This window comes from Xiphophorus maculatus, chromosome 3 (genome assembly GCF_002775205.1).
Source record: "Xiphophorus maculatus strain JP 163 A chromosome 3, X_maculatus-5.0-male, whole genome shotgun sequence".
Classification (NCBI taxonomy): Eukaryota; Metazoa; Chordata; class Actinopteri; order Cyprinodontiformes; family Poeciliidae; genus Xiphophorus; species Xiphophorus maculatus.
Window position 1 is genome coordinate 32,765,962 of NC_036445.1, and position 22,768 is coordinate 32,788,729.

The 22,768-nt window shown below is 37.7% G+C and overlaps 1 protein-coding gene and 2 long non-coding RNA genes across 4 annotated transcripts in view; 1 reads left to right on the top strand and 2 right to left on the bottom strand.

The window, feature by feature from the left end:
• Positions 1-21,094, bottom strand: part of hace1 (HECT domain and ankyrin repeat containing E3 ubiquitin protein ligase 1) — a 32,358-nt gene extending 11,264 nt beyond the window's left edge. Inside the window, exons 1-14 of the mRNA XM_023331271.1 lie at positions 20,811-21,094; positions 16,696-16,750; positions 16,451-16,540; positions 15,077-15,181; positions 14,690-14,765; positions 14,437-14,568; positions 13,639-13,721; positions 12,231-12,327; positions 12,037-12,138; positions 11,387-11,493; positions 10,499-10,649; positions 3,961-4,238; positions 3,120-3,188; positions 2,875-2,962 (exon numbers count right to left, since the gene is read on the bottom strand). Coding sequence (XP_023187039.1) covers positions 2,875-2,962; positions 3,120-3,188; positions 3,961-4,238; positions 10,499-10,649; positions 11,387-11,493; positions 12,037-12,138; positions 12,231-12,327; positions 13,639-13,721; positions 14,437-14,568; positions 14,690-14,765; positions 15,077-15,181; positions 16,451-16,540; positions 16,696-16,750; positions 20,811-20,901 — 1,524 coding nt within the window. The 5' untranslated portion in view covers positions 20,902-21,094. The remainder of the gene's footprint in view (positions 1-2,874; positions 2,963-3,119; positions 3,189-3,960; positions 4,239-10,498; positions 10,650-11,386; positions 11,494-12,036; positions 12,139-12,230; positions 12,328-13,638; positions 13,722-14,436; positions 14,569-14,689; positions 14,766-15,076; positions 15,182-16,450; positions 16,541-16,695; positions 16,751-20,810) is intronic.
• LOC111608148 lies at positions 5,446-7,160 on the top strand. The gene is made up of 3 exons (XR_002752561.1): positions 5,446-5,487; positions 6,352-6,570; positions 6,819-7,160. It is a non-coding gene; the product is annotated as an uncharacterized LOC111608148 (long non-coding RNA).
• LOC111608149 lies at positions 7,258-9,880 on the bottom strand. Of its 2 annotated transcripts, XR_002752563.1 has the most exons (7): positions 9,839-9,880; positions 9,363-9,522; positions 9,088-9,191; positions 8,683-8,996; positions 8,001-8,173; positions 7,449-7,663; positions 7,258-7,372 (listed from the first exon to the last, which is right to left on the bottom strand). It is a non-coding gene; the product is annotated as an uncharacterized LOC111608149 (long non-coding RNA). The 2 variants fall into 2 exon arrangements; XR_002752562.1 differs by lacking the exon at positions 9,839-9,880 and having other exon boundaries at positions 9,363-9,822.
• Positions 21,095-22,768: the final 1,674 nt, after the last annotated feature.

The window sequence follows — 22,768 nt, forward strand, 5'->3', positions numbered from 1 at the left end:
TCACTGAACAAAACTGCACAGCATTTCCCAGACTAATTACCACTTCGCTGTGCTGTCAACTTTCAGGCTGTGGATATTTCAGTCACAACTGGTGGCTTGGAAGGGCTTTGGAGCTGAAACACTCATCAGTAATACAGAGACAAGGATTGAGTCTATTTGCATAATATATGCCTTTGTTCCCTAAGCGACGGAGGTAGACTGAAGGATGAGCATGAAAAAAAGACAAAGGCTTTTCCCTCAGGGCTGCAGGGCACACTGAAAAACGAATCAGAAGATGAAATCAAATTCACCAGGTTAAAGTCTGTAATTAAAACAAGAGCCTACTCCCGAGTGAGCTATAATCCATGGGTAACGAGGCGCAAATGCTGCAGCTCAAATATAAGTACTAAAAAATAAGTGAACAGTGCACAACTCAGAGCAGCACTTAACATTTATGATACCATTTAAATTAAACTTAAGAGAATTGTTATTGTCATAGAGATAATGCTGTTAAATGATGCTGAAGTGAAAACAAAGGACTTTCAAAGTCACTTTCTATAAAGTCTCTAAGGAAACAAAGACAGAACTGTCACATAAAGAATAAGTTAAGTCAATCTGATGCCCGAGCTCAGAGACAAAAGCAGAGCTGCCAGGGGCCTAAAGGAGTGCACAGCTTTCACACTAAACGTTGGCGTAGGGACACATTTTGAAAAGTGCAGTGCACAAAAAACAATCAGATGTTTAAAATCATGAGCAGGCAAGTAGATGCTCACCTTTCCTTTGTACAACCCAATCTTGTGGACGCCTGTCTCCACCCAGAAATGCATATTTAAATTAGTACAAATAACCAGAAGGCTGCTACCACTTGTCCCAATTATCATTCCAACGGCCCCTGCTTTCCAACTACTATTGAAACTAATAACACGTTTTATTTAAAAGGTGCCCTTCAGGGATCACAAGGTCGTTTCATAAAAAATTTAAGCAAAAAAACTCAAGAAAAAAATATTTAAAATGGAAAACTAAAAGGATTTGTTGATCAAAGTGAAAATTGCCCCCTCTCCACCGGCTCTACTTCAGCAGGCCGGCTCAGCTCTATTTCAGAGACCGAGTTTCCACCGGCCCGACTCGGCTCTGTAGAAGGGTGCCGCCTCCTGGCGGTGGGGGGGGTATAGCGCCCCGCCTCCGGGCGCCATGTGCTGTGCTTCGTTGCTATGCGGCCTAAAGCTAGTTGTTGTTTTTCTGAGACAAAAGAAGAAGACCTGAGCTATTTTTTTAGAGCCTGATTGTGATTTTTCTGAGACTTCAAGAAAATGCGCAGTGGGAGGAATGCTGCCATGTGGTGAGGAGGACAGCTGATGACAGCCACGCCCACATCCACACAACAACCACCCAAGTATCAAAGCCTTGTGCTCCTGTCACATTAGTAATTGCTTATTTCAATCATATAACAATTAAACACTAATATTCAGGCAACTATTGGGACCCCCACGGAGCCACTGCTGCTCCACGTCAAACTGCTTCTTCTTACCAAGGCATGGGCCACCTTATGTCAACATATGTCAGGATGTTAAGTTTGAAAACAGCTTTCCTTCAAGCTATTCACACAATTCTTCTGAATTTCTTTTGTAAAAGTGTACTAGAAAAAGAGTGACAGGGTTATAGGGTATAAGAGATTCCAAGATGGGTATTAGGAAGTCATTGTGTGATAGTAAAGGAAGAAAACTTGTCTTTCTTTATAAGTCAATGATTTTTTTGAAAGTACAGTTGGGAAGCTAAGAGTAGCATGTCTGTTACAGCACCAGGATTCAGGCTAGCCACCCAAGTAAGTGGTCTGTGTCAGGATATGTGTTTTTATCTGTGTTTATTTTGAGTTTTCTGTGTCCCTGAGTCTCTGTGCCATCCTGTCTCCTCTTGATCATTCCCAGGTGTGTCTCGTTTCTGTGATTACCCTCTGTGTATTTAATGCCACCTGTGTGTCTGCGTCCTTGTCGGGTCCTAGTCGTTTGTGCATGCTGTCTCTGTCTTCATGTCCATTCGTATAGCTAGTGCTACCTGAGTTGAACCCTGGTCTCCGCTCTGCAGTGCTGCCTGGTTTTGGACTTTATGTTGGCTTTGTCTTCATTAAATCATCATTATTCATCTAACCTGGTTTCATCGCGTCTGCCTCACCACTCATCCACACCGCACCTCATGACAGTCTGACTAATTAATCAAATAATATCATCTTATTTTTTCCAGGGTAACTATATAAAAATTTGTTTGATTAACTATATAAGGATTAGTTTGACACAAAGGAATAAGCTGCAAATTAAGTACTTTTATTTTAACAGGCTACAGACACCCAGCTTTTTCACCACTGTGTACTTCTGCTTAAAAACAATAAATCTTCTAAAATGACAAAAACAATCAGGCAACTTCATATTTGATCTCAATATTTGTGAAAAAGAAAAACAATTCTTAGTTTTTTGTGATTTTTTTGCTTACATAAACTGGTTTGTAAAGTCCATAAACTAAGTACCCTGATGTTAAACAGACTGTCACACACTCACCTGTGCCTTCACACTTTATGTGTGCTAAGTATCTAAATAAATTCAAATAAATCTGCAGATGATCATCACTGTAACCATAAAAACTAATGTAATATTCTCATAGTAGCAGCAGAAGCAATTGTTGCTGCTTGGTTTTACATACAATTTGTGATGAGATCATAAAATTACATTTGTTTTCATATTTATGTTCATATTGTGATAGTTTTAAGGTAATACCATGAGAATCTCATACTGTGCCATGCCTATTGTCACTATTCCAAAACAGAAGGAATATTTAACCAGCCAAAAATATAAAGGTATGTACAAGTAAGTCAACAAATTTGAAAGCACAAATCTTTTTTCATACCTGGTTCTTAATAATGTGCATAAAACGTGACATCAACTCTGGACACTCAAGCAGAAAATGGAAATGGTTAAAGATGATCTTTGGATTCCTGGAAAGAGAAGGCAGAGGGGAAACATGCACAGGGACACAGAGAGAACAAAGAGACAGCAGTGGAAACAAATTAGGAGCAAAATAAGCAGTGTGATCGATATTTCATCTCTAATGTGAGAGGAGCCTGATGTATAGCCAGGGGCATATCGACTCACCTGGTTACAAAACATTTCAGCACCTCGTCATGCTTGCAGACAAACTCTATAAAGCGTGGGGAGGTCATTCTGAACAAGCAAATAGAAAAAGAAGAAGAAAATGTCTCAAGTAAAAACTGAACATGATGTTGGATCACGACAGAGGACATGTTGCTAAGGATACAGCACAGGGGAGCCCACTGTTCTGGATTAAATGCACATCACATGAAATATAATAATAATAATGGGAACATTTGCCAAGTATTTTAGTACAACAATGTTTGTATCAAAGCAAGGATAATTATGGTGGTTAACTTATTTCATACTATTGAGAATAACTAATTCTGTGTTTTTCTTCTACCTCTTGTAGCTAGTTGCAAAGTTAAAGCTAAAGGAAGTGACATGTTAGGAAACACCCTCAAAGCTAAGATTTGAGGGTGTTTCAGGGAACGCCCTCTTTAGGGCGTAGCTTAGATAGAGGCTAACAAGCAGAACTGCATACTGTTGCTTGATGCCATTTTGTTCACCTAGCTCTTCAGGAGAGCATGAACTATGGACCAGCTGTACTTTGGTATTAATAGATGGAATTCATGATTCCAACTCACTGACTCTTATTCAACCTTATACATTAAGAACTTAGCCTGGAGAATGGATCAATATTCCCTTTCATGGCTCTTTATCATTTAACTGAATTTATTGCCATTTATAAATGGAATAAGTTCCTATTTATTCCAAACAATATCACTTTGCCGATTGGTTTTCAGATTCAAACAATGGGATTTTCTAAGATAAGGGTGGTGCAAAGACAGGAAGAAGTGGGCGATTCTGCTCTGTCAGGTGAACCAGGATGCTGAGCACTAACCCCTGTGGCATCTGACACGAGCAGCTCATGTAGAAGGCCTGAATAACGGCACTGAGCCGGTTGGCTGTCATGGAGATCACATCCTCCCCGTCAACATACGCTTCTCCCTCCAGCAAGGAGAGCGTGGTCCTGGAGGGGTCTGACTCCCGCTGCTTGAGCAGGAGGGACGCTATCTCACTGCTGGAAGAAGACAAAGATGGGTTCTTCGTGGATCTTTCCAGCTCTGTAGAGATGAGCATCAGCCACTCATCAAGAGAATGCCATAGCAGCTCCAACGGCTGCAGAGACACAGACAGAGAGAGGGATGGAAGATCAAAAGCTACTTCATCCACTCAGGCAATAAAAGACAGAGGCTTCTTGGAACATTTGCTTCACATTATAAAAAACACATAGTTCATGAGTTAAACATAATATACAGAAAACTGGATCACTGCATGGCGCAGAGTTTAGAGTGGGGCCCTGTACATGGAGGCCACAGATCTCGACGCAGACGACCCGATAAAAACAACCACCAGACCAGCCTTACACTGTATTGATTGATTTTCACACATTGATGTTTGGAAGATTTTTTTAGCTGTTGGTGCATCCTTTACTACAAACATTCAAGAGTTCTCTGAAGGAATGTTGTTACTGCATTTTAAGCACAAAAAAAAGTTTATTGTATTTAAATGAGGAATTGATTTGTTTGTTTATTGGAACTTCTTAAGCATTTCTAGTGTTGTATTAAAAAAGCTTCAGTGATTTAACAAAATAGTTGCAGAATGTTCCAAATTTTTCAATCAGAATAATTGATTGTTAGAATAATCAATAGATTAATCAATTACTAAAACAATAGCTAGTTGCAGTCTTAACTCAATCATTCAAATTCAATTCAAAAATAATTATTGATCCCAAAGGGAAATTAAATGTTGTTATAACTCATATTAATTAAAAGTCTTAAACGAGTTATTGTAGACAGTGATGGATGTCAGCATGAAAGATCTCCTGTAGCAGTCTGAATTACAGTGAATCTGAAGAAGCCTCTGACTGAAGATGTTCTGTTTTCTCAAGATAATCTAATGAAAAGCAGGGTGGTGCAAAAATCAAGACAGTCCATAATCTTCTTGATTTTATGAAGACTCTTTGTTTCCCTCATCATGTCCAGAGGTTCCACAGTTGTCCCCAGAACAGAACCAGAGCAAAACCAGAACTGAACCAGAACAGAACCAGCCTTCTTCATCAGGTTGTTGAGCCTTTTTATGTCCCTGGTTCTGATGCTGCTGCCCCAACTACGGTGGCCGACAGGTGCAAATGCGCAGCAAAAGAGAAAACATGCAAACAAAAAAAAAACCACGCGTACAAATAAAATGCAGCAAACAAAAAGAGAGACGCAAACAAAAAAGAAGACACCCCCGAATGAAATGCAGCAAACAAAAAGTGTTGAAAACGGAAGTGCTCCAGACCACTAGGGGGAGTCAAAGAAAATAGTATTCATTTCTATGGGACCAGATGCAAGATTCAGAGAAAGAAATTTGAAAGAAAGTAAAGGTACGTATTACTATATTTCTTTTCAGATACGTCGTCTTTTATAATATTATAGAATAACAGAATAATTTATGGGTAGCGTGATAGACTTTGTGTCAGTCATATCAAAATAGTTCCTGTTTTCCCACCAACAACATCCGCATCTCCCTCCTCCCCGTATTGTTTATGTTTCTGTCGCCGCAGATAACTGTCACATGTAAAGGGCGGTCGCTCCCCAAGACGTACATAGGGATTAAATTAAATTACAAAAGAATATAGCAACGCACAGTGATTTGGATAACTAAGTTTAATATGGTCTACTGGATTTGAATTAGCAACGCGTTTGATGTCGCACATATTCATGAAGTACTTTTGGTTTAACAAGCCACACTTTTTTTTAGATATATATCCCAGCTGTTTATCTCAATAAATATGGTTTTATTCTATTTTTTTAAATATTTTTTAAAATTATCATGCCTAACTGCACATAGTTTTGTAGAGTAGACTATTTATAAGCTACTTTTAATAACAGCACAGAACTTTTGCCCTTACTGTACTGTATGTTACTCAGTTTTTACACAGATTCTATTTTGGTGTGAACTTAATTGTTTGAATTGTGTAACATTTTTACTGTGCCAACTTAATTTCCCTGGTGTTGGGCAGTAAAAAGATATTATTATGTTTTTGTGCCATATACAACTTAATTTTATAGTGTAACATTTGAAATGGATGAATCAGAAGCTCAACATTTAAAGTATAACAGTTGATGTCTGCTTGCATTATATTTAACTTTGTAGGTCAACATATATTTAAATATTTTCATGACATAGAAACTAGTCCTATTACTTTCTGCTGATATAATTATCTTATAATTTTGGTTTATTGTAGATCTCAGTTCTGGATGGATCTCATGAACGATTTGAAGGAAAGACATCTCTTCAATGGAAGTCATGACCACACATGCCTTGTGCGGTTTGTCTTCATGGATATGCTACAGAGAGATCTTGATGAATGCAAGGACAGGTGGAATAAACATACCATAAGACCTGTTAAACAATCTTGCTGTCCATCTGGTAAACCAGATGTGATGTATCATCTACCTCACAGGTAATTTTTTGTAGTTTTTGTCTTCAACATCTGGTTAATTTAAAACCTCTTTGCCAAAACAAAAATAATGAACAATGTGTTAACAGTATGTCACTTTTTATTCTAAACATTTCAGATGACAATTTCTAAAATGTAAATTTAAATACAATTAATCATTTAGACAGGTTACAACAATAGTCACAGCAGTAACAGTTTAGTGAAGAAATGTAAATATAACTAAATGTTTACTGTGCTTCTTCTATTCCTAGGTTTGGTGGAACAGACTGTGGTTTCCCAGTCTCCCAGGAGCAATTGGGACAGTTTGTGACAGAGACTAACAACATTCAATGTGGAGATGAACACCTTCAGGCACATTTTGAGAACCTCCAGAGACAGTGTGGCCTAGCACATCCACAGAGTTGGGAATCATGTGTCGAAAACTATATCAAACTGAAAAACATGGCGGACTTATAAACAAACAAGAATCCAAATTTGAAGGTCGCACACAAACACTAAACAGTGTCATAACTGAACAGGTTTGACAAGTTAAATAGTTAGCATTTTGTTTTGTTGTTATGCATTTGACCTTAATAAAGCCCAAACCCAGGGGAGTTTTGAATCCCAAAGTCCATGTCTTCTTTAAACTAATGATACGTCTTGGACATTGGTATTTTGATAGTGTTGGAGCAGGTGCTACTGACAGGAAAATGAGAAGTGGCCTGAAAGATCAGTTTTGGTGGTGGCAGAATTGAAGATGGAGGTAGTGTGTTCAAGCCGGTGGCAAACATCAGGATGTCCTGGAGAGAGAGACCCGTTTTTTGTTCTAGAAAAGAAGCAACGAGTTTATGTATCAGATATTACAATAACACCAGAATATAGCAATAAATCTTAAAGTCCACCTTCTGTGTCAAGGAGAAAGTCTCTCCAGAATCCTAGCACTCTTGTTTCCTCATGTCGTCTGCTGCTACCCTTTTCACTGAGCTGAACCTCAAATATTTCCTCCAATATTTTGGATGTCAGCTGTTCCACTCTTGCACACATAAATGGCCTGAAGACGGAAGCATGCTGCTCCAAAGCATTCTGGAAGTTCAGTGTTGAAAGGCCATCCTTGAATCTATAAAAAGTTTGAAACAGAAATCACCTTAATTATTATCAAAAGAGCTGATATTTTTCAGTAACACAAAGAACATTAGAACATGTCTAATCTTTTTTTATTATTTTTATTTAGCATAGGTAATATTGCTGATGCACTGTACACAGTGAATTAACCTACAGTAACGTTAATTTTCTCCAGCTAAGCCGTCCAATCAATAAGGCTCCTACTTATTTGGCTGCTGGGTGCTGTTGATTGATTGATTCTTGCACTATTGTACATTTGCTTGTATTAACTGCAACAAAATAGTAACTAAATTAGCATAGTTATTTTTTAAGTTAAGGAAGAGAAACATTACCTTTGAATAGAGAAATGGTTGCGGTAAATGATGTACCAATCAATGAACTCCTTTACAATTTTCAATTTGTCATCAACAGTCACAGGGAACTGCAAGCAACCAGCAGTTTGCAAGATGCTTGCATGTCTTTCAACTGACTGGTGTAGTTCAGTCAATGTACCTGCACTGGATATCTATGGTAGAGAACAATAACCAAAAACATAAATTAATATTTATGAAATCATTACTGATGTAAATTTGTTATAAAAGTATTACTGATTGCACTTTAAAAATTAGGTAAGTTTATGTTATTAAAGTTATTTGAACACAGTAAGTCTTCTATTACTATGAACCACACAGTTTTGTTCGTTGATATTAACCAAAGGAAAATGGTTACTATCATTTCAACAACCAGTGAAAAGAAATATACTATAAATGTGTACTATAAATAATAAATTTTCTTTTGCAAGGCTAAATTTTGCAATTAATAAAATGTACGTTTGTACATCAGTCTTTACAAAAGGGAGGTAGGTTTTGTAAAGAGGAAAATCCTTTGGCTTCCTTAGATAAAATATATGACATCATAGCTAGAATTAATCATGCACAGAATTCTGGATATAGGAGGAAATTTTGCCATTTTAACTATAAGACTATAGCAAAATTGATCTTCAAACTATTTGGAATGTAGATCAAAAGCACTTACAGCTATTTGCAAATTCCTCAACAGGGCAAATGTAAAGCGTAATTCTTTGGTAAGGCTTTCCAATTGCCTCCTTGTACTTTTGCACTGTGAAAGGAATGTCTGTTCCTGGGATGTTCTTAACCTCCCTTGCATCAGGATACAACAAGACATGGGCACAATCTCTCAGGTCTATATTGACCTATATCCTTTTGCTTCTTTACAGCAGCAGCAAGCACTTGTTCCGATGCCCACTCAGGGTGAATCTCAACTGGAAGTAACTTCCCTCTCACTGTCTTAAGGGAATCTCCCTGCATCCTCATAAGCCCAACATTAATCTGGGGAGAGACAAAATTTAATCAATCAAATTAAATTATTTGATGAAGTATGTAATTTCCAGTTTGTGTTTGCACTAAATTAAAGGCATACCTTCAGTTTATTTCCCTTCTGTGTTTTGTTCTGATGCTTCTTGGTAAAAAATTTCTTTCTTTCCCTCTCTTTTATAGCTCTAAAGTTCATGAAACACTCTACACCTGAAATTCGTAATAAAAAAATACACGATTGGCACTTTAGTTATAATTTAAATGCATTAATTATTAATTGCAGGTACGATCAATACTGCAATGATCGTACCTGCATCTACAGATGGTCTAAAATGCTAACACTTAAGCATGCTGAAATAAATAACCCATGCTTCGGTTTACCTGTGCTGGTGCTTGGTTGAACATCGGGAGTTGCAGTGGTAGTGTTCCTCTCATCTTGGGCTTTGTTTGCATGATCTTGGACAAATTTTATGTTTCTGCCACATTGACAACAAAAGTCTGCAGAATTTATGGCGGCAGTTCCACAAAATGGACAGTACATCTGAAAGAAAATTTGTTTTTTAACTCTCCAAAATACGTCAGGAAATAAATACATTAAAAGTGGAGACATTGCCTACTAAAACGCTGAAATGAGTCATTCTCAAAAAAGATATTTAATTATACGAATGTGTAATTTATCTATTTTTTCTTGCGGTATGATTAGCATAATTGCTTTGCTAATTCGGGCAAGCATCTACGAGACCGAGCCCAGAACGGTATGACTGACACAAAGTCTATCACGCTACCCATAAATTATTCTGTTATTCTATAATATTATAAAAGACGGCGTATCTGAAAAGAAATATAGTAATACGTACCTTTACTTTCTTTCAAATTTCTTTCTCTGAATCTTGCATCTGGTCCCATAGAAATGAATACTATTTTCTTTGACTCCCCCTAGTGGTCTGGAGCACTTCCGTTTTCAACACTTTTTGTTTGCTGCATTTCATTCGGGGGTGTCTTCTTTTTTGTTTGCGTCTCTCTTTTTGCTTGCCGCATTTAATTTGTGCGCGTGTTTTTTTTTGTTGTTTGCATGTTTTCTCTTTTGCTGCGCATTTGCACCTGTCGGCCACCGTACCCAACAGATGAAGAGATGATCCTCTCAACAACAGACTGATAGAAAATCCGCAGCATCTTGCTGCAAACCTTGAAGGATCTTAGCTCCAGTCCAGTCTGTTTTCCAGATAAACACTGAGGTATTTATATTCCTCAACCACCTTATTCCCCCATTCACACACATTCAGACACTGATGGTGGTGAGTTACGCTGTAGCCCCAGCATCCCTGGGGCAGTCTGACAGAAACAAGGCTGCCACATCAAGACACCAGGCCCTCTGATCACCACCACCATGAGAGGGACTGAGCGAGAATTGAACCGGCATGCATTGTGTAAAGTGCCTCAAGGTGAGGTGCAAATGGAAATGAATTGTCAGTGTGTCAAACTGATCATTCTATATTAGATCTGCACCTCATACTAACCTTAAAGACCTGGCTCCGAGGCGTCTTGTTCCCATTGTAGCCCATATCGTTGCCATTGTTGGGAGAAGAAGGGCCGAGGCGGAACACGTGGCAGAAAATACGAACTATTCTCAGAAGACTTTTCATCTGAGCTTCATAACTACTGGACAGACTGACAGAAGGACAAAACACAGTTGTTTCAAATCAACATGTACAACCATAAAAATACATGAAAACATTCAGCCTTAGAGCAAGGTACATGGTGAGGGTACATGTACTTTCACCATGACTTTATTTACATCTTTGTTATGGTCTCCACAGAGACAGACCAGCATAAATCTTCAGGTTTGATCTTCAGCATAAAACCTTTTACATCTTAAGCTATGTCACAAACCAACACAAAGTGGTACAAAGAAACCACTTTGATATCTTTCATAATTAAAATTCTGAAAAGTTTGGCGTGCATATATGTTCAGCCCTCCTTAGTTAATATGTTGTAGAACCACAGTTGGCATTTGAAAAGCATTTGTCAATATCAAAACTAAAACAGACTAAAAACTTTAGCTGTGGATCTCTGCAGCTCCTCCAGAGTTACCATGGGCATTCCAGCTGCTTCACTGATTAATGTTCTTTTCTCCTGGCCTAGATATTTACATGCAGCGCCATCTTGGTAGGCTTGTAGTAGGGCATGCTGCCATACTTTTCAGAATTATTCGTAAAACCAAGCATAATTTTCTGTCAACGTGTTGGTCTGTCACTTAAAATTCCAATAAAATACATCGAAGTATGAGATTGTAGAAAAGGTTCCAGGGGTGTGAATACCTTTATAAGCCACAGTGCATGCAATATATCAGAAACAAACCAAAAGTAAACCTTTTCAAATCAAATGCTACAAATCTGTAACTTCACCTGAGAAGTTTGTGTCCATTAGTGGTCGCCACTTCTGCAAGACTGGTCAAAACCTTCTGATAGTGACTGTCACTCTGCTGAGACACATGCTCCAAAACCTGCCTGAGCTACAAAACAATGCAAAAATATTACTTATAGTTCATACTCTGTTTGCGACTACTTTATGCTAATAAAGGAAAGTTTCTGTGTCTTGGTCTTCCTTAAACCTCAACTGGCTTTTATTTGACCACGACAGCAAGGCTGTGTGTGTTAAGGCAAAAAAATGGTCAAAAGGAGAATTGATAGACTTAAAAAAAGCTTTCTACAAAGATACATCAAATGTTAAGCTATTACTTCAACATTTAGCAGAAATAGAAAGTTAAGTCATTCTTCTTGTTTTAGTTAGAAGCTCATTGGTTACAAAAAAACTCTTTTGTGTGTCAAAATAAGTTAGATTTTCATATTTTATCATCAGAAATTGGAACAAATTGACTTTTTTTTTCTTTTGTGATAAAAGTACTTTAAACAACTATGAAGAATTTTCATTAGGTGCAAAGTGGAACTGAAGGTGATTCTGATTAACAAACACAATAAACAAATCTTTAAGTCCAGCACTTTGGAAGCATTTTATAGAGAATGAAGTTCCAGTTATGTACATAAAATGTTATTACCATATTCTCTTTAACATCCTCATTCTGTGTCATCTGGATTAGCATCTGGAACAATCTAGCATGGTGCTGGATGAGAATCTCACAGGTCTCCCCATATCCACCCTGAAAATAACACAGCTGGGTCAAAAACAGCAGCAAATGAAATGAAAAGGTAAAACATGTTCTGCTACAGTAAATGGAGCTGAACTAGCCACCTGCACACAGAGATCCAATGGAGTGATTCCATTTTTGTCAGCAAGGTATTTGGCACCACGAGAGAGCAGGATCTGCGCAGTGTCCCTCTGTCCATGGCTGAGGAACAACACAACACAAGCTTTAACCCACTGTAATAAGAAAAGCTGGCTCAATCTAGGCTCAACATTTTGAATTGTCAAAGATGTTTTGGAGTAGAAACAGAAAAGTGTGGAGGAAAACGGGGAGAGGCTTGCAGCAAAGCGTGTCCTGCACCAGCTGTGGCTGTGATTTACACACCAAACCAGGACATGCTGCTGCTCCCTTTGCCTCCCCCTCCCACATTTCTGCATCTAGAAGTTAAGCTATTACTTAACTTCTAGAGAAGAGGCAGCTGGAGAGACTGAACCTGAACAAGGCTGCAGGCCCAGATGGTGTCAGCCCCAGAGTCCTAAAGGCCTGAAGCTGCACAGCAGCTCTGTGGGATTCTGCAGGATCTCTTCAACTTTAGCCTGACCCAAGACAAGGTTCCACTGTTATGGAAGATGTTCTTCCTGGTTCCGGTACCAAAGAAAACTCACTCATCAGTCACCAATGACTATAAACCTGTTGCCCTGACAACCAACATCATGAAGGTAAAGAAGAAACTCCTGCTGGCCCATCTGACTAAGCAGACAAAGACATATCAAGACCCCCTGCAGGTTGCTTATCGCCGTGGATCTGGAGTTGATGATGCCATCATACACAACAAACCCACTGTCACCTGGTCAAAGCGGGCAGCACTGTGAGGATCATGTTCTTTGATTTCTCCACAGCATCTAACACAATTCAGCCTGATCTTCTCTGTGAGAAACTCCAGGAGACACAGGCGGAGTTCTGAACAATCACCTGGATCTGTGACTGAGTCTGGCTGACCCTAACCCTGAAGGACTGTGTGTCTAACCAGGTGGTCAGCTACTTGAGGAAGCTAAGATCCTTCAAGGTTTGCAGCAAGATGCTGCAGATCTTCTATCAGTCTGTTGTTGAGATCGTCATCTCTTCATCTGTTGGGGCAGCAGCATCAGAACCAGGGACATAAAAAGGCTCAACAACCTGATTAAGAAGGCTGGTTCTGTTCTGGTTCTGTTCTGGGGACGACTGTGGAACCTCTGGAGAAGATGAGACAATCAAAGAGTCTTCATAAAATCAAGAAAATTATGAACATCCCTGACCATTATCTTCTTGTCTTGGGTAAACAGAGCATCTTCAGTCAGAGGCTTCTTCAGAGTCACTGTAATACAGACTGCTACAGGAGCTCTTTCCTGCCGACAGCCATGACAATCTTCAATAACTCTTTGAAGAATCTGAATTAATCTGATTTACAACACATTTTGATTTCACACTAAACCAGGTCAGTCCTGAGGACCCGTGTGTCATGTGGTTTTTCGTTACCTGCAAGCAAAGTACAGAGGTGTGGCTCCAGAGACATTTGGTCGGTTGATGTCAGCTCCACTGTCCAGAAGACACAACACCGTCTGTGAACATACAGCTCCTTTTCATGTCACATTATCAGGACATTGAAAGAAGAGGCCCTGAAACTGATTACTCATCAGTTTTTAGAACTTAAACTTAGAACTTTTATGCCATCCTGCATCTTTCCCATGCAGCTCTGCTCCAGTTGTTCAGCTGTGAAGAGGAAATGATAACAAGCCATCCACCTGGTTGAGACACTGTGCTGCTCTGAAGAATCCAGGTGGAGGGAGCTCACAAGGAAAGACCTTAAAAAGATAAGTGTTGCTGCCAATCAATCTGATAAGAGTTAGATGGTCATTCCCCAAAGTACATGAAAACTGATCACTAAACAGTGATAAATATTGCACTATAAAATTTGAGGCTGCTTTACGATCTCTGGTATTTGTAAAGTTTTGACCTGAAATTTCTTTTTAATCCGAGAAGAAAAATCAGAAATATTAAAAAGGTAATAAATATTTTTCTAACCCTCCTGCTGTTACAAATTATGATTTATGTTAGAAGCAGAGGTGACCACTCCCAATTTTTGCAGAAATGCCTCATCATTACTTCTGCACTGTATACTGTTTTCAGCCTGAACTGAGTTTCTAACATGCCTATCATCTGATTGTAGTCACTAGCCCCTTTCTTTACCAGATACCCAGAGAGTAGACATTCTCTGGGTATTTCTATTATTGTCCCTATTTCACCTATTTATAAGACATTTCTTAATTGGCTTACTGTTTTGTGTCCATTCTGACATGCTACATGTAACGCAGTTTGTCCCATGGCATCCTCCACATCCACATTAGACACATGCTGGACCAGATCATGCAGAAGCTCTGTTCTGCCATTAACTGCCAACCAGTGGATCTGCAGCAGAGGATCACATCAACACTTTCATTCTAACAAGCAGAAAATACAGCAGCAATTTGTTTGGAAAAGGCAATTTTATGCTAACAGAGTCAAACATCATTAACTGTAAACTACTCACAGCAGTCAGGCCCTCATTGTTGCAGATATTGACATCAGCATTATATTCCAATAATTTGCCCATGCACTTCTTCTGTCTGAGGGAATAGTGGAGGAGATGGTTGGTTACACTTCAGTCTTAATGCACATATAATGACTCAGGCCTGAGAGTCTAAACATGGTCCGTTCTGCTGAGCAACATGTCTAACACAAACCTATAAAGCAGAGCTGTCAGAAAAAACACAATAATCTTTGTTCTCCTCTAAGGGAAATTGCTTCAACAATTTAAAGTCTGAACGTAATTAAATTCAGAATTTAACTGATTAAATCAAAATCAGTTGATTTTGACTTCTATTAAATAACATTTAATAGAAGGAAGAAAAGATGGCAGCGGTTAGTCATGTTTTACCCATTCCTAGCAGCTAGGTGCAGAGGGGTGCAGCCAGAGATGTCCTGATAGTTTGGATTGGCTCCTCTCTTCAGCAGCAGAACCAGACACTCCACTGACCCACAGCTGCACAAGAACACAAAAGTTTGTTACTAAACTGACAAGACAACTGTTTAAAAAAGAAGAGTCAAAATTCTCATGTGATATGACCGTACCAGGAACCAAGGCTAAAATCACAACAGAGTGCAGCTGGGAGCCGCCTATAGAGATGATGTCTTTAAACTTCAGCTTTAGCTGCATAGGAGCAGCTCACATGTGGCTGAAGGTTCACCTCAGCAAGTACCAACAACACCCAAAATGTTTCTGAGACTTAGAAATAGAGATTTCAGAGTTCAGACTTTTTATTCCAGAAGATGGATCCAAAACTGTGTTGAAATAAATAGCTTCTCTTTGTCATTGTCGCCGTTCTGAAAACACACCTGCTACTTTTTACCTGACAGTTTTGTTATTGACGTCATTTATTAGCATTAAGATCATTGGTAAAGTCATCTGCTTCATAAATGATAATCATAAAAAAAAAGTAAATAATAGGTGAGAAGAGGTGAAATTGGTCCTTGTTTTTTGGAGAAGTTAATGGAAAATTAAAGAATAATGACAGTTATATTAAGATCATCTAAACAAACTCTTCTCTGCAAAAGTAATCCAGCCATAAGTATTGAAGAACTGGATGATTTAGAATATGCAATGATTTTCATGCATCTGTAATTATTTTTTTTTAGGACTTCGAAGTTTGAAAATATCTGTTTTATCAGACTTATGGGAATAATGAACTTAAAAAACTATGTCAAATTAACTCTGCAGTAGAAACAAAGCTTACATGTTGGACTGTGTCTGAGATGGGAAAATGTTTTCAAACCCAATAAGTTATCAGCTCTCTGGGCAGGAGAACAGCCACAAAGGGTATTGCAGTAAAAACTGATAAATTACCAAACATCAATGGATGAAGGATAAAAAGCAACTGCTGCAAAGGGCCATATATGAGGCAGAATCAATATGGGAATGATATTGTTGGGTCCTCCAAACAGACAACAACCCAAGATCAAAAATATTTGATGTGGATTTGATTGTCTGTATGTCCTTTTATGGATAGAAATGAAACTTACAAGTCAACAGAGGGAAAAAAATAACTTTTTTCTCAGTGTTAACACTGTTTAAACTATTGACTATCTTACTTTTTTTTTTAAAGTAACCTTGTTCCTTGACTTGATAGTAAATGGCTTATCAAGTCAGAGGATTCCAAAAAAAGCTTTACACTACAATCAGTAGACGGAGAATCAAACCGGCAACACATCACACTAGAGAGAGGAGCAGAAACATCGCCATACAGCATCTTACTTGGCAGCAATGTGTAGCAAGCTTCTCTTTACTCGTCCAAAGGCGTAGTTCACATCAAACTTGGAGTTGAGGAGCAATTCTGACACAGACCTTTCAGAAAATGAAGCAAAAGTAATAAGACAGAAAAAATACATTTTCTATGGAACAAAAAGCTATAAAATCATAACTTTACTACATTGGTGAATCATGTTTCAACTCATGATTTCTAAAGAAATTTTACAGGAGCACATAGATGGGACTCTCACCTGTGCTGGTCAGCCATGACCATAGGCATGAGTGTGTAGACTGCCGTCTCATTGTCTGCAGAGACAAGTGAAGGGAACAAAGACAACATTAAACATTTAAATAGAGAAAAATCTCATTTAAGTAAGCTAATGCCAGACAAGTGGCATGTTTAGTATCTGTGCTAAGAATATTGCAATAGGGCAAAGATTCAATAAGTTCAATTAAGACATGTTACGAACATTATGCTTTAAATTTAAGACCAACATGGATTATGAAACATAACTTACTTTGTTTAATAGTTTTGGTTTGAGTTACTTGATAGGACAAACAAGCTAGGACCTCCTGGTGGAACAGTTGGTAGCACTGCTGCCGCGCAGCACCAGGGTCTTAAGTGCTGGTTCAAGTCCGGCCAGGGTCTTTCTGCATGGAGTTTACAGTTTTTACCCTTGACTAAGCGGATTTTCTCTGGGTACTCAAGCTTCCTCCCACAGTCCAAAAAACATGACTGCTAGCTTACCTGGTCTCTCTAAAGTTGGTATGAGTGTGTGTTCTCTGGACGTGGCGACCTGTCACCTTACTTTACCACAATCTTACAGTATAAGAGGAAGCTTCTAATTAACAGTTACTGATGACTATAGGTTTGAGAAAACTATTAAAATTGAAGTTTTCAAGCAAAGCCATCTTAAAAATACCTTTGACCATGCTGAAGTACCAGATAGCAGATAATGTAACCAGAACATTTGGATTACCTTACACAAATTCTTTTCAACACTTAAAGTTTCTGAGTCAAGTGGTTTGTAGTTCTGTCAAAGTTTTATAAATACCTGAATTCCTCAACCAAAGCTCCAAATTAAGTAACAAATAAATGCCACCAGCATAATTCTCCAAAAGAAAGAAAATGTTGATAGAAGATTTAATAAAAGATACCTTCATGTATTCAGTACCTGGTATTAAAAAAATGAGTGTATAAATTGCTTAGGCCGAAAATTGAAATAATTACATTTAAAAGTTTCCAGAAACACTGATGAACACCTTGGCTGCCACTTCTTGTCTGTTCAAGTACAGGAAACTCAGGTACCATTGTTTATTAAACTTGGATCATTGAGTTTTGAAATGATTGACACAATTCTGTGAGATGTGATTAATTCTTGTGTTATTATGTACTGTGGCTTTCAAAAATGTTATACCCCTTGGACGTTTTTATATTTTGTCACTTTACAACCACATATATAAATAGAATTCATTGGAATTTAGTGTGAAAGACCAACACAAAGTGACACCGCAGAGCATCCTTTGCGGTGAGGGGGTAATGTGGAGGCGTATTTTCAATTTTACCAGGCCAACGTCCCACTACATTTATCAGGCACTTTGCTCATATAAATTGCACATTTACAGAATGGAGATGCTTTCTATTCATAAAAGCACATTCACAAAGCTGGCATGACTTGACTGAGGGATATATTATAACTCTTTGTAAAATTCAAATTATATGAGTTACAACATCATTTAATTTCCCTTTGGGATCATTAAAATATTTTTGACCATAAACCATAATCAACATGTTCCAGCAGATCAATATGATCTCTGAACGTTCTCTCTGAATCCTTTCCATTGGCAAATTACTCCAGCAGTGCCAAAGTGTTTCAGAATTACACCTCTTCATAGCTGCGTATATACGTGTGATTGTCTACACCTCTTCCACGTTAAGTCATCCATCCTGACCTTTTTGGAGTTAAACTGTTTTTCACATCCTTTAATTTTTATTTTATTTATTTTGTGTGAGTGTTAGTTTATTGCTTGAGGATAGATGTGGTTCAGTTTCATTGTTTAAGTTTAACAATAGAAGATTAATGTTATTCTCCAGTGTGTTTGGATAATTGGACAATGTCAGAATGTGTGTATCGTCTCATACTTTCCTACATTTTCTCCTGCAGCATGCAGTTGAGTGGTCCTTTACAAAACTAGAAATGATAAGAGGGGTGTAAAAAAAAACCCTAACTTTCAATTTCCAGTAAAATATTTCCCATATTTGACTGTTAATCCCTCTTTGACTGTCTTTCCACAGGCTGTCTCATACTTCATCATCTATCAAGATATTTAACTCCAGTTCCCATTACTCTTTGATACACCAGGTACTCTGGGTAATACCAAGTGCCTGAGATTTGTTATGATTTATTCTCTGCATATGTATATAAACATAAACATAAGTACTAGAATACGTAGATGTCTGTGAATGTTTAATAAAATGCAGTACATCATCTGCAAACGGAGTCATTTTGTGGACTATTCCTTCTCTATCTGCTATTCCTGGAATCTGTAAACTTTGCCAAATAGCCTCCAATAATGGTTCGATCCAAAGAGCTAAGCGAAGAGGTGACCTTCAATCTCCTTGTCTTACTCCTCTTCACACTTCAAAAAAGTCACAGCAGTTACTTTTTTATTTTTGACCTACTGTTTTCATAAAGAAAATTGAACCTTTTAACAAAGTTCCCAGCAAAGTCCATTTCAATGAGAGTGTGTTCTAAGAACCTCCAGTCTACTCTGTTGAACACCTTTTCAGCGTCTAAACCAGCGGTTCCCAAAGATTTTCTTCTGGGATTACAATAAAATCCCCCCAAAAAAGAAAAAAAAATCAACTGGACACACACATTGTTCAAACAGACATAAACCTATAAAGATATTTTGTTTTCAAACTCCACTGAAGTTTATTTCACACTTCAGGTTGCAACAAAACACACTACAAACCATCTTTACAGTGAAACACTTTTGTGTAACTGTTTTTTTTTTTTTTGTTTTTCATCCATACCGGTTCCCGCCCCCCCTCTCCCTGCAATGGCACTGCGCCCCCCAAACTTTGGGAACCACTGGTCTAAACTAAGAAGCATCGATGGTTCTTCTCTTGCCATTCAACTTTAAAGTTCTCCTCACATCATTTAAGTATTGATGTATTGTTTGATATGTTGGTTCTGTGTGGAAGACTGAACTACAATTTCCCTGAGGGTAAATTCCAAAGGGATGAATAAAGTTGTTATCTATCTATCTATCTATCTATCTATCTATCTATCTATCTATCTATCTATCTATCTATCTATCTATTTTATACATTATATTTATAAATCCCATCTGATCCGGCTTAATTAACTGTTTTATATAATTCTGCACTCTGGTCGCTAAAATTGAAGTTTCTATCTCATAGTGAACATACAGAAGGCTTATGGTCAACAACTAGAACTTTTTATTGAGTCCTTTGCATCTCTAAACAATACTATAATAATAGCTTCTGACCAATCATCAGGCAGATTTCCCAAAGCTAATACATAATTTTAAAGTTTACATAACATAGCTAAGAAATCATTTATTAATGTTTTATAATATTTCCTGAATATCAATCTGTTCCTGATGACTTATTTTCTAATTTTCTTATAGTTTCTCTAAATTTACTTTCTTTAATAGGTTTGGTTAAACTCATTTTGTTCATATATCCAGTTTAAAATTTGTAAAGGATTCTCCTAGATTTTCTACTCTTGATAACTGTTCCTGTCTGTAATATTCAGCGAAATTAATTGATATTGCTTTGGGGCTTGTTTGATTGTGCATTTTTTATTGAAAAGCTAACAACGTGCTGTCTTTGTTTCCCATTTCATAATATTTTCTGTGTATGATTTCAGAGTATCCTCTGCTTTATATATTACTAACTCATCCAGCTTTGTTCTGATGTCCTTTAGTTTATTAAGACTTTCCTGCCTTCCATGTTGTAAATGGTTCTTTTTCATTTCCAATTCAAATTCCAGCTGCTATGTTCTTCTTTCTAACTGCTACTTCATGTAGTACTCCAAGTTAACTGTCAAAATTATAAAAGAGGATGAGACATCTGTCCAACCTCCTTCAGCTTGGCAGGGACTCGTCTTCCAGTCAGCAGCATTTTTACACAGCTCAAAGGAAAAAAAATAATGAGTCCATCTTATGAGTACAAACCATGAAAACAAAAGCACTTTTGCACTGTTTCAACAGCTAATCGCTAAAGCATGGTAACTTATAAGTCAGCACAGGAACCCATTCAGGGATCTGAATCATAAACAGATATTTGTATGTAACTAGGCCCCACCATGCTGTTAGAATGAACAGAACATGTTACCTTCTGGAAGTTCCACGGTTCTGGCCCGGCGGAGGGAGCGGGTCAGACGGCTGAGCTGTACATTAAGCTGCTCCATCGCCCGTTCCATCATAGGTGAACTGGCGATGCCTCTGAGCCTAGTTCGCCGTACCTATTGGCTGCTAATAGAGTTGTGTTGTTCATGAATCACGTCCATTGACGCCGACAGAAGATAAACCGTTTTTCTAAAAGACAAGCTGATTTACTGAGCGTTTAAATGGTTCATTCTGCCAGTAAACCTGCGTTGTTCCCCTGATTCTCATGCTTCCTGTTGTGATGACGTATGAGTGACGCAATCTTAAAGTCAGAGAGCTAAAAGGTCGGCGCGAGGCTAACTGGTCATTAAAGGGGCAGTTTTATGTATTTTCAAGGCACACTCAAGAAAATGTGTCAGGATTGTGTGTTGTTTGAGTTCATTTTGCGTTTTGTTATTATTTGTGCTCTTTAGTTCTTTCAATTATTACTACATCGTTTCTAATTTTACTTCTGTTCCTTTCTTCTTAGTTAATCTACTTATGTTAATTTCTTGTGTCTAGTTCTTTTCTTAGTTACTCTAGTTTTCACTTTGTTTCTTATGTCAAGTTATTTTTTGACTAGGATTCATTTCCTAGTCCCTCACCCCGTGTCACTTCCTCTTTCTCTCTCTCCTCAGGCTGCCTTCTGCTCTCTCCCCACACCTGCAACCCATGACCTCATCAGCCCAGGTCTTTTGTTCAGCATTCAAACTCCAGGTATTGACGTACGTCATTCTCAGCCTCTTCTCACTGCTTGCTACCATTATACCCTGTAACTGCCCTGTCTAATCCCGTGTACTGTGGATCTCCTTGTTGGCTTTTTTGTTTCTACCCTCTGTGATTTTTGTTCATAATGTTTTATATTAAACATTTATCATGTTTAATATAAACATGCTTCTGCTGCTCCTGCATTTGAGTCCTACATTAAAACCACACCTTATTAATTGTTATAAAAATGCTCTATCCATCAAACATGACTCCAATGAAATTCGACTTGGAAAATTAGTGTCTTTTATATGGATCTTTGTCTTTTTAAGAACATCCTTTGCTTTCCAACTCTCGCATTTAGTATCTCATCACAACAATGTCCTTCCAGTAAACCTTTAACATTGTTCTTAGGAAGTAGTGAGCTTGTATGTAGCTATGAGAATGGATATAAATGATGTAAATTTAAAAATTTGTAATAATGGAATGGAATAATGGAAGCAGCAGATAATTCTATAAAGATAGCAGGGTGTAAACATGATAAGAAAATGGCACCATGGTGGACAAATGAATGTAAAGAAGCAATAAAGTTAAGAAATAAAGCATTAAAGTACTAAAACGTAAACCAATTTATAAGAATTTAACCAATTATAAAAGAAAGCAAGCAATGGTAAGGAGAACTGTTAAGAATGCAAAAAGAGAATATTGGAGAAATGTTTGTAGCACAATAGGGAAAGAAACAAAAATGGAACAAATTTGGAAAATAATTAAATGAATGAATGGCATAAAGAAAGTTTGAATATCCTATATTAAAAATAGATCATATAAATATGATAAAAGATGAAGATAAAGTTGAAATATTGGCAAGAACATTTAGTAAAATTCATAGTTCAAATAATATTAGTGAAGAGGAAGAAAAGGAAGAGAAAATACAAAACTTAAATATAAAGATATAAAGATAAAAACGAGCCAAACTGATTTCATTAAGAAATTCCTATTTATGATGCCAAAAAGAAACTATAAATTAAAGTCATTTATTGATCAACAACAAGTATTTAGACCTTTTCAAGAGTCAGACTGTAATGGATAGATCATTGGTTCTAAGCATCTGCAAAACTCCAGCTCTTATGGGGATGTTCCTAGTCTGCAGAGGTCAGTTTGTATTTACTAAGGGTTTTCCAAAAACAGAACAGAGGTCAGCTGGTACTATGATCAAGGGCG